At 41.4% G+C, this 12,264-nt stretch overlaps 1 protein-coding gene across 9 annotated transcripts in view; it reads right to left on the minus strand.

Moving 5' to 3' along the window:
* The window catches only part of chd9 (chromodomain helicase DNA binding protein 9), a 79,422-nt gene that overhangs the window by 18,082 nt on the left and 49,076 nt on the right, over window positions 1–12,264 (minus strand). For all 9 annotated transcript variants that reach the window (XM_049559954.1, XM_049559980.1, XM_049559970.1 and 6 more), the window contains 11 exons: window positions 11,784–11,852; window positions 11,495–11,550; window positions 10,785–10,902; window positions 10,351–10,437; window positions 9,943–10,080; window positions 8,868–8,989; window positions 7,235–7,478; window positions 3,906–4,082; window positions 3,503–3,646; window positions 1,884–2,139; window positions 1,233–1,443 (listed from right to left, as the gene is read on the minus strand). In XM_049559954.1, coding sequence (XP_049415911.1) covers window positions 1,233–1,443; window positions 1,884–2,139; window positions 3,503–3,646; window positions 3,906–4,082; window positions 7,235–7,478; window positions 8,868–8,989; window positions 9,943–10,080; window positions 10,351–10,437; window positions 10,785–10,902; window positions 11,495–11,550; window positions 11,784–11,852 — 1,622 coding nt within the window. The remainder of the gene's footprint in view (window positions 1–1,232; window positions 1,444–1,883; window positions 2,140–3,502; window positions 3,647–3,905; window positions 4,083–7,234; window positions 7,479–8,867; window positions 8,990–9,942; window positions 10,081–10,350; window positions 10,438–10,784; window positions 10,903–11,494; window positions 11,551–11,783; window positions 11,853–12,264) is intronic.

Raw genomic sequence — 12,264 nt, forward strand, 5'->3', positions numbered from 1 at the left:
TTATGTCATCTTTATCAGCTGCTCCTGGGCTCTGCAGGTGGGGAAGCAACGGCTTGCTTCTTTCATTCACTCTAATTACAGGCCTACAAATCATACAGTTTGCACAGACACTGGAAAAAAAGATTATCTCAAATTTAATGCCTAAAATCCTGTGACTTATTTTTTGGAGACTGAGATGGCTGTATTAATTACCCTTAGTGGAATTGAGATGTTGTAGACTTAGAAAGATTAAAACAGCACGTTTATCATCTGTAAAAAGATTTAACCAGATTTTTTTTTTTTTTTTAATTTTGGCAAAACTGTTATTTTGTCTATTTTATCTGTTTGACCAGTGGTAGTGAAAGAAGAGACAGAAAGAAACTACTCCTTACAGTGTTGCTACAGAACAGTTCTCCCAACACTCCAAAGACATACAGGTTACGTGAACTGGACAATTTAACACTCACACCTATTAGTGATCTGTATCTGCTTGTATGTTGTATGTGTGTACGCTGCATGTCATGATATGTTTCAGTCCCTTTTGGCCCTGAAGAGGAAAACTGGATGCACAAAATGTATGGATGGGTGGGTGTATGTGTTGTTTGGACTCATTTGATGTGATGAAATATCAGGCTCCATCACTAATGCTGCTGCTGCGGCTGCCAAGTACCCCCACTGCCAATTGGCTGTCATGGACTGCATGCTAAAACACACCGCTATAGACATACTGTCCCTCACCACTTCCAGCCATAGGAGTCAGATCATACTTTGCAACATGTGTAACAGCTACTGAGTGTTCCCAGTAAATCCTGCCTGTCACGTGCACGAGGTTTGGTGCTTCCTATGAATCATAAAGGATCTAATGAAGCCAGAGAATAAGAGTGACTTAACATTTTTGAGCAGCAGCACTAAGTTAATATGAAACGTTTTATAAGGACGAGAAAAAAAATCTTATGCACAAGTGAATTTTCTTTTCGCCATGGACTATGACAGAAGAGATTAACTGAACAGTGTAACTAAACACTTTCCAATTCAACATTCAAATGTTTTCCCAGAACTAAATTCATTACTGCATCTAATTTGTGTGATGTGTCAAATTATGTATGCTGATGCTGAATGACTGAATAACTTGTTGTAGCTGGTTTTTTGTATGCAATGCATGATGTGTTAAAGAGATCACTTTTTCACATTTCTGTAGGAACCCTTACATCTGAGCTATAAATAGTAAATCCTCAATTATCTGTCACCATTACCTTCTCTGAATGAGGTAGTCTTCCAAGATGTCCAGGCAGCGCACCATCTGAGAGAAGATGAGCACCTTGTGCCCTCCGGCCTTCATCTTGGGCAACAGTTTGTCAATGAGGACCAGCTTCCCGGCAGACTGCACCATAGCCTGCAGGTGAAAGTCGATGGCAGTGGGGCTATACACCTCCCTGAAGTCCTCTAGGATCTTCTCTTCTGCCCCTGACATAGCAAAGACATGTATGCATTAGCAAAAATGTATCTTTCATGCTTCTCATATTATTTTCTACATCTTAATGTCCACTCATGAAGATCAGGGCTTCACTCCTTTTGTTGATGGAGCAGGTGTGTAAAAACAACTTAAAAATCACTCATTTAACAAATGCTTTTCCTGTCTCTGAATGTCAACAATTAGGATGCCTGTGTAACATGTAGTGTGTGTATTATAATTTCAGGAGTATATACTAAAGAATGGACTCAAGATTTGCATCAGTGTCACTGTGGTTTAATTTAAAAAGGTAACAAAACACCTGCAGGTGCATATGCAGTATCTACTAAATCTCTTAAGATCTCCATGGCTGACTTAGACAGCCAACAACACAACTATAAATTTCAACTTCCTTTATCTATATTAACCTATATTTAAAAAGGTACCATCCTACCTTTGATGAGGTAGGGGTGGTTGCAGCACTTTCTCAGCTCCATCATGGTGTTGACCAGGTTGGGCATATTAGCCTGGCCAGCTCCTTTAGCCAGGAAAGAGAAGTTCTTCTCCAAGATGGCGCGGTAGTATTTCTTTTGAATGTTGGTGAGCTCGACCTCGATGATGGTTTCCTCTTTAGGAGCCAACTTCTTCTCCACATCCTCCTTCAACCGCCGCAGCATCATTGGCTTCAGGATGCCCTGTAGCTTCTGTACCTGTAGGCCGACAGATTAAAACAGAGTTACACATCACATGTCACATGTAACTGCTTTAGGATACTGTATACTACTATCCACAGGTACGGGGTTATACAGGCTACAATTATCTTCAAAATATAATTGTAATGTCTCAGACAAAACCTTTCAGTTTCCTATCCAGTTTACATGTTGGCATTTTTCACTTCATGCAGAAAGGTGCATTTCATGTCTGTAATGGATGCAGATGCAAAGAACCATTAAAGGAGCACATCTAACATTATGCAAATAATGACTGCCCTAACGCTGGCTAATGCCAAGTATAAAACCTTAACAGCAGTTGCCTGCTTATTACTTCCATTTACAGCCAACTTAGATGAGACACAATCTGCTTACACACATAATCTGCCCTCCATCAAAGTAGGAGTCACCAAACCCATCTATACTATTTGGTATCAAGATTTTATAACATCAGATTTTATATATTATTGATATCTGTCTGTAGAGGTATTGTGTAGCATGTAATTATTTTATATAGATATGTTAAATTTTAAAATCAGTTTTTTTTTCTTCATTTGATGCAAAACCACATTTTCTAAATCATGTGCATCACAGCTTACTACTAGGTCCCCGAGAGTGGGCCAGCTTACCCCAACCACTGTCATTTTTATTACACACACAGACCCTCGTCTAACATCAGTTATGTTATGTGTTGAAAAAGCACCTCTTAACAGCACCAGCAGCGTCTACTATGAAAAGGATTTCACAGTCCCACTAGCACAAAGAGCTTCTAGATTTAGTACCGCGTGTTGAGTACGAGCTGTTCCAAATATTTTAACTTTCGGTGTAAGTACCACACTTCAAGCATGTTTTAATGGTCTTTCCTCGAGCATCTCTTTAGTGGCTCTGCATAAAAATGAAATGCCAAACGTCAATGTGTAGAAGGAGAGGTAAAAAGCCTTTTTCTTCTTTTCTTTCTTCTTGAGCAATTGTGTCAATAACACAGTCCGACAATGAGGAGCATAATACTCCATTATCTGTTATCTTTATCCACCATATGTTTTGTGTGTGTGAGTGTGTTGTACAAAATGTCACTGTGGCCTAGTTAGAATAAGCCCCACTTCAAGGGTTCCATCTGTAGCAAGAGGATCTTTATACGGTATCTGAGCAACACTGTCTTGTGGAGCTCTAAGAAACAATAACTTGACGCTTCTTTTATTTATTTAAGTCCCCTTTAATAATCCTGAACATTAAGATGACAAAAAAACGGATGGCACAAGAGGCTCAGGCAACATCTGACTTGATTGTGTATGGATTTCTGACCTGTTTTATCAATTCAGATTATTCACAAACGTATTGTGAGTCCATGCGACTGCGGGCTCACCTGCTCCTCAGTCTTGAGGTCTCCAAACTCCTGCATAAAGGTGTTTTCTGAGGGGAAGCGTGCCGGCTCCAGGAAGTGAAGCAAGCTGAAGAGCTCCTCCACTGTGTTCTGGAGAGGAGTACCTGTCAGCAGGACCTTGTGCTCCTGGAAGGGAACAAGAGGTACGAGAAGACAATGTTTTAGTATTTATGAGTTGAGCACTACTACATCAAACTGTCCAAAATGACTGCTTTATTAATGATGCTCTCTATCATGTTATTTCATAGCATACCTACATACTTGAATAGCAGTATACTGTTGAGAATGACAAGAACTAGACAATGTTTCGAGCATTGCACTTATGCACACATTTGAAAAGAGTTTTTTGTTTCTTTATCTCTCTGTAAATTGACAGGAAATATACCAGGTTCATGAGCTTGAAGCCCTCTAGCAGCTTGCAGTTCTTGTTCTTGAGGCGGTGGGCCTCATCGATAATAACACAGCGCCACTCTATGGCATTGAGTTCAGGGCAGCCTCCCAGGATCATCTCAAACGTGGTGATAACAGCCTGGAACCTGTAGGCTCCTCGTATCGCACGGCCCTGAAAACAAAAGGGAGAGATGTAGGATTAACTCTATGAAATGGGTTTATCAGGCATTTATAAAACAATCATTCACAAATTTAAGAGATAGAACTTGTGTTTTATGCACAAGAAACTACTGTCTGTTTCACAAGTGGAGGTGTGTGAAATACATTTCATTTGTTTCATTGGCCTTCGTAGTTTGATGAATGTGTTTGATGCAGACTGTGTACGCAGGGATATCATTACACTTTTAAAGACCTTTTCAAGATTTTTTAACCAAATCTGACAGATTTTTGGACAAATTATCTGTTTCTTATTCAAGTGCTGCAGGTAAATATAAAGGAGAGTATTTTTTTTTTTTTGCCAACAGCAAGTTTAAAGTAAAAAGACAGTATTCGGTTCAGTGGTAGTTTAAAGATTTGTAACATCAGGAATGTGTATTTTCATGCAGAAGAGTTTGACTCGTTTTGACAAGAAACGTAAAAGATGGGTAAATAAAATTAGATGAAATGTTTGAGGCAATTAAAACCTCACAAATTCAAATTTAAGACTTCTTAATTACTGTGAAGACCTAATATTCATAATATTGAATTCGAGACATTTTAAGACTCTTCAAGGACCGCAGACGCTCTGGTACTGTCATTAAAAAAAGCTGTTTTCTGAGAGAATATAATGAGTGTGTAACTGTTAATTGTTAACATTACAAACCTACTAATTTGCAGCCTTGACAGCAAACACATGGCTCACACGTTATTTTTAGATTTCGCTGACAATCTAAAAACACACCTCTTGATCGTGGAGCTATCTACATTAAAACCAGGACATTAGTGCACACCTGCCGGTGAGTCTTTATGCTGTTTGTTTATTTGTTTGTTTATCTGTCTGGGGAGGCTTTTCTTCAACCCGCCTCTCCATTTGTATCTATCGCCTTGACAACAGTCCTCGAGGTATACTCAGTTATCCAGTAACCCCCTCCCACAGCCAGCCAGCCAACAGACTGCTGTAAAGGAGCCTCTGATATGCCTGAGCAGCGCTGACAGAGAGATCCCCTGGGGGCCTGCTATGACATCACAGGCTGCCTGGGAGACAGCCTGGTGGCGGCTCCGCTCTGTTCTGCACTTGCTTGCCTTAATTCCTCCTACGGTTCGTCTGAATACTAAGAGCTTCTAACTGCCTGTTGTGACACATCACATGGCCTGCCAACCACGGAAAGCCTCTGCCCAGGGCTCACTAACTACCTAGCAGCCTACTTACTGTTGGGCACGTGCCCTTCTTTGGATCTTGTTATACGCCATGTTGGTACTATGAACCACTTATTCATAAAAATCCTCTCTTACCCAACACCGTAAGAAATCATGGGCTCCAGAAAATTATGTAAAATCTGTGGCACTGTTTAAGTGTACAGATGCTGAACCTTTGTCGAACCTTTTGACATGACTGAATGACAGAATTATCAACGTCACATAAAATACATTTTCCCTTCCTGGAAACATTCCTCTTCCTACAGGTGTTTTCTGCTCAGAGACATTGTGCTAAGCGAGTCTGCCGCATTAGACAGAGTTGCAGTGTATCTAGGCTTTGTGTTACACATGGTAATCACGTTCTGCCTCGCTTTTCAATATCCGACTCCCATTGTTGTATGCGGGCCTCCTGTTTTCAAACATATCATTAGATTACTCACAGGACTTCATGTTGCTGACACAGTGCTGCTGTTCTCTATAGAGCAGCACTGTGATTATTTTAATCGAAGTGAATCAGTGCTTTCCATTCTGAAGGTAAGCACAGGGAAGTCGCTTTCTGCTCGCCAGACTTTAAAGGGGGAAGATTAGGCGTGTCAGGAGGGAGTTAACGGCCTCTCAATCCTCACAATTCTATTTGTGTTGTTAGGTATGTGAGACAAGCTGAATGCCCCGCTGCGTATCCACGACTGATTCTTGACCGGCTCCTAAATGCTGGGTTCACACTGCACGCAGGAGCGCTGCCAAGTGCGCAGATTTTCCGTGGAGCGCTGCTCGCTTGCTCTCTGCGCTCATATTAAGCGATTAGGCTGATCACAGTGGACGTGCCGGGGCGCTGAGTGCCCTGGCCTGCTCGCGATCTGTAGCAATAGTTTCGGTGTCTGGTCTATTTTTCCCGTGAGCGAAACTAGCAAGAAAACACACTGAAAATGGTTTTTTTTTTTTTTTTTTTAAACGATATAAAGTGTGTATCAAATATAATATAAATGATCTGACCATGATAAATGATAGAATATACATTCCATGCTTCCACCCACCCACCCACACACACGCGCGCACACACACACACACACACACACACACACACACAGCCAACTCACACAATCACACACGCACAGGATCAGACAGGGGCAGAGCTCTCTCTCTGCTCTTTTAACAGAGCAGAGAGCAGAATCGCTTGCTGACCGGCGCAGTGAAATGCGCTTCTGGTGTGAATGACAATTTACAAATCAGGGCGCTTCCACATCCAGTGTGAACATGGCGTAAGACTTTTCTCAGGCTAAAATAACAAGTGTGGTGACAAAACACACAGACGACAGGAGGAAGGAAAGCAGTATTCTTCCTTAAAACATACAACAGCAATAGCTGCACTGCTAACAACTGCATCTGTAAACATGAAATCAATATCAAGTATAAAATCAAGCTGCATCTAACAAGACATTATTAATGCATTACGAAGAGTGCACTCTCTAGGGGGCACTAGCAGGGTTTTAGGCTTCAATCTTGGGACTCTTAAATCTTTGTGCACTTACTTGATAATAATATATTAAGCTCTTAATGGTGAAGACAGTATGGCAGAAGGTCACATGCTACAGAGAGGCATGTGTCTGAAGCCTCAAAATTAAACCTTGCAAATAAAAAAGATTTTTATTGCTGTTTGACTTTTTTCCCTAAGAGAGGAACATACTGAGGTTGGTATGTAATATACTATATGTGCTGCACTACCCCTGTGTAATATGTTGACAGTCCTGTGCTGATTTTGTTGTGGGACTACAATGTTTGTATTTATGCTGCCAACTCATTTTATTTGATCTTTTTTCTATCATTTATTTATGCTTATGTAATAAGAGTATTTGTGCTCAGTGAACCAACACCCCGCTCAAAAAAAAGGGCTGTAAAAATAAAAAGGCAAAAAGGTCTCTGTCCCTTTACCTGCGCGTCCCTGAAATACATCTCATACTGTTGGAGCATCTGCCTGCTGACCACGCTTCCATGGTAGACGATGACGTTGAGGTGGGTCCAAGTACGGAACTCGCGCTCCCAGTTGGCGATGGTGGAGAGCGGAGCGATGATGAGGAATGGCCCTTTAATGCCCACACGGTGGATCTCCTCTAGGAATGTGATGGACTGGATGGTCTTTCCCAGGCCCATCTCGTCTGCCAGGATGCAGTTTCGTCTGACAGGTGGAGATAACAAGGGTTAGGAGAGGAAAAAGTGGAGACGTAATTGGGGTAGAGTAAGAACAGCAGAGGAAAGTGAATGTGTAGTGTAGTGAAAGGTGATGAACCATTTACAAATCAATGACAACTGTGTGGAAAAAAGTGTAACTATGACGTGCTGTGTCTCCATACCACCAGGAGAAAGTGTGTGTGTGTGCATTCACTGTGAGCATTTCGGTTTCATGTAACTCTTGTACTGATTCAGAGCAAACAAGAGAAATGTATTATGGGACAAAAAAAGGTGTTTAAAGAAATACAACGAGAGGAAAGGAAGAAAAATGAAAAAGTCCCATGATACTAAAAGAATAAACAGCAAACAATGGAAGAGAAAACGACATCATCAGCAGTAATAACAGAGCAAAGAGATGAGATACAACATAATGGCAAATGCAACTGCCTCTGCTGCGTGGTGTACTCCAGCAAACCATTTATTCAGCTGTCCAGTGGGTGGGGGTATTATGTCTTGATGCTAATTGCAACGTGCAGATATTCCCACTGGCCTCTTAAGCAGCTCTCTACTTTTGATGAATCTCTCTGCGTAGGCATACACAAACTCCTGCATGCTCACACATAAAGCCAATTCCCAGGGTTAATGCAAGCACACTGACACTTTGTGCTCCAGATGTACTGTGCGCCGCTTCTTTTGTGATCGTGGGCGCAGAAAAGCAATTGTTGTTGCAGCGGTGTGCACCTTGACAGGAAATTTGACTCTCCTTGCAGGCCCAACCAAATCATGTGAATACAGCCAAATCACAGCGTGGTCCACACACACACACAGACACACACCAGGAAAAGTGATTCATTATTCATTATCTGCGGCTCCAACGCACCCAGAGGAATCCTCTTGAAATACATGATGCCTATGTAAAATCTCTGAATCAATAAATATACTGTAGTACTCTATCGGCATGGGATTACTGGAGGTTTACAGTATGTTAAGAGATGCCATTTTGCTTGAGGGGTGAGATATATGCTAAATCTACTATCTGTCTTTCCATTTGAGAAGTGCACTGAAGCTACTGAACCTATGCAAAGTGGCAGCATGTCCCTGTGCCAGGGCATTTGCTTGAAAGGCATAACAATCTACGACACTCTCATTACAATGTTACCTCCATTATTTGCCCTCATTTTATTATACTGCTGTATCACATTGATTCTAGCTGTACTTCTGATTACACCTGGATATAAATTTATTATATAGCTTCAATAAAAGTTCAGTCTTGTTATGTTAAATCACGAAGGGTAACAGTTATAGACTAACAAATGTTACCCTATAGGGGGCGGGGGTTCAGTTTGTACAGGCTGTGGGTGTGTGCACGTACACATATACACTATTTAAAACTGACCTGTTGTACCAGTTGAAGAGAAGCCAGTTGACCCCCTCTAGCTGGTAGTCCCTGAGGCTGTTACCATTCCTGTATTCCCTCGACTGCTCCTTCTTCTTCCACAGATTGGCCGGGGGCCGCTCCTAAGTGACAAATTTTATATGGAGTGTTAAAACGAGTGTTTCGAAATGAACTCTGTCTTTACATTTCATACACGATGATGGCAATAATAAAAGAGACTATTTTAGGAAAAGTGAAGAAAGCCAGTGAGTGCTGATTTTTTTAAGACAAGGCAAGTAGGGAAATACAGGAAACAGTGGCGTGATGGTGTTTGCATTCTCACTATTCATCTCAAACTTGAGCCACCCTGCTCATACTGCAGGTGCACGGCTGCAAGCATTAAATGCATTTATATCAATGCTGCACATTTAAAACAACAGGTTTGCAGAGTGTGAACCTTCCTTCCTCCGGGGAGGTGACTGTGGCAAAAGGAGAAACAATCTTGGTGGGTGTGATTATCCTGGGCAATACAAAAAACATGATGAATCTGCGTGTTGTACAGTTATAATATACTATACATACAACCATGTTTTTTGCTCCATGTAGCAGAAGCTATACTGTAGGTAGCAGTTGAAAACATGATCTTCTTTCAGCCCTTTGTTTTTTTTCTTCCTCTTCAAGTTTTATCTCTAATCTTACAGAGGAAATATCTTCTGATGAAAACAAAGTCATGTTTTTACTTTTACAGCAGACACATCATTCAGTACTCTTGAAGTGAGTGGCAGCAGGTGTTTCTGAGTCTCCTCAGTTTGTTCCCTCTTCTGTGTGAGTGTGGTCTTTTGGCTAATGATGCCTATTAATTTCACCATGCAGTATGTTGGGTGGTGGTGGGTGCAGTGTAAACACATTTTCAAAGATTCCACTACAACAAATCATTATAAGAAAAGAAGCATTTTTCCTTCGCAATGAACTCCCTTATTAGCACTTTCAAATGCCAGCAACAGAATAAAACAAACACAGTGCATATACATTATGAAGGCAAAAAAGGAAAATGCAACACAGTGATAAGTGAGGAACGTCATCGGGCATGGCTTACCGCTCTGCGCGAGTCTGGCTTCACTGCCTGCAGCTGCTCAAACTCTTCAATCTTGCTCTGATCTACGTCGTCCTTTAGTTCCCAGGTGCTGTCCTCGTAAGGCAGAGAGCACCACTTCACCAGGTAATACACCACCTCCTGCACCAGGCAGAGGAGAATTAGTGCTGCAAAAGACTCAAGCGAGGCCAAGCTCTGCTTTTATAATATTAACAAAGGCTGCGAGGAAGCCCGTCAGCATGGCCTTGGGCCCTTCTGAGATACAAAGACATCACTAGAGTGGAGAATATACTGAAAGGAGAAAGAACCACAAAAATACTGAAAAGGAGCAAACGCATGTTCAGGCACGTCGACACAAATAAATAAGCTACTGGCGGATATGATTAACAAATGAAAGAGAATTCACTTTACCTCTCCTGTGTCTTTGTCCTCACAATACGACACCTCCAGCACTCTGTCTACCTCTACATAGTCGGGGTTAAAGGGCTCCTCTTCCATCTGAGAGCGGCAGAAAGAAAGACATGAGGGAAAGAAAAGGAGAGAATAAGCCTGAATGCCCACTCACCATCTGGAATCTGAGACAAGTATCACTACTGTATCGACAGAGTGAGTAAAGAGATTCTAATTTATGCACACAGATGTGCCTGCCCACACGGACCAAACACAAAAAGTAAATTAAACATCCACACACACAGCATTCATATGCATGTACGCTAACCAAATGCACATGTCCTAAGAGACACCACGTTGTGAAAACACACACCTGCTCATAACAAATGCCCAAATATGGAGTGTGCACATAAAGACAGTACGCTGCAGACAAAAACACAGCCACACAGCCTTACATCTGCAAAGAAGAGTGCCCTCTGTGCTTGTTTCATCTTGAAACGTTTGATCTTCTGCTGAATCCTCTTGTCCTTCTCCAGCTGCTGCTCTGTGGCCCACTCACAGTGTAGGTAGGAGCTGACACACAAACACAAACACAGACACAGACACGCACACACGCACACACGCACACACACACACACACACACACATTCGGACTGAGGTGAGAAACCCTGAAAAACACCTTCTAACAGCATCTGGGGCGACCGCTGAGGCCAGCAGGTGTGATCACAGATTGCAGATTTGGTCACAGACATGACGTTCAGAAAGTCGCTGATCTCCTCTGTCATATTTGGTTTCATCAAATTTCTAATGCGACGCCAATTTTTCAATACTTTTCATCAATAGGCTGAAAACATAATGAATGCAATCTGGGTGAAGATTATCTGTCAAGTGCAAAGAAATTATTTCTCTGGGAGGCTGTGGTAGTAAACCTATGGTTCACTAGGATTTTTAATATGCCCCTGAGTTCAGAGAAGAGAAATTTAATCACTCTTTGGAAAATTTACATGGCAATACTGAAAGCTGTCCCGAGCATGCCTGAGATGCTTGTGTAATCACACAGCTCTAATTTAGCATCCTTTCACTTACTTAAACTGGGATGATTACAGGCATAATACACACAAATAATCACAAAATATTAACTGAATGACTGAATGAATACACTTACTAGTTTTTGTATTTTACAAAGAACTCCTCCCCTTCGACCACCACTCCTGGAGAGACCTGGAAAGAGATTTAAAATGACATAATATGTAATTACAAACGTTTAAGATGTTGATAACAGATAAATATCAAGTGAAACAATGTTGTGCTGACAACATTATTTGCGGTGATTAATAATTCAGATCTCAATATCGAGCAAAATGATTGCAATAGCAACTTCCAACCTAATTGTGTGGTAAATTATCTGTTACAATCACTTGAAAGCAGGAAAAGAAAATACAGTAAATCACTACCTCCTTCTTGACCATACGAGAAGACATGATTTTGTCAACAACAGCAGCATCCTCTTCACTGGGATTCTCCTGCAAATGCAGTGGACACGATACATTTAATATCAAGTGTTGCTGTATAGTCTCCCACAGCAGGAATTTGCATAAGCCTCAGGACACTTCCTAATACAAAAACCACACACCACAGTGTGTATTATTACACACTGTGTGTAATAATACAAAATGGAAATAAAAGCTGCACACACTGCATGCAACTGAGCTCTTCCTGAGGTTTCTCCTCTTCTTTTTGTCTGTTTTTTTTTTTCTGAAATGAGGACCCATGTTTAGAGACTGTCATATGTTAAAGCCCTCGGGTATATTTGTGACTTTGTTTCACATGTCTATAACTGACTGGAGGAGAAAGAGTTTACCACTCTAGCACTGCCTCCACCTGTTCAGAGCAACTGGAAAAAGTGTGTCTGATTTAGACCACGGAAACCAGGGT

Source organism: Epinephelus fuscoguttatus, linkage group LG2 (assembly GCF_011397635.1).
Source record: "Epinephelus fuscoguttatus linkage group LG2, E.fuscoguttatus.final_Chr_v1".
Lineage (NCBI taxonomy): Eukaryota > Metazoa > Chordata > Actinopteri > Perciformes > Serranidae > Epinephelus > Epinephelus fuscoguttatus.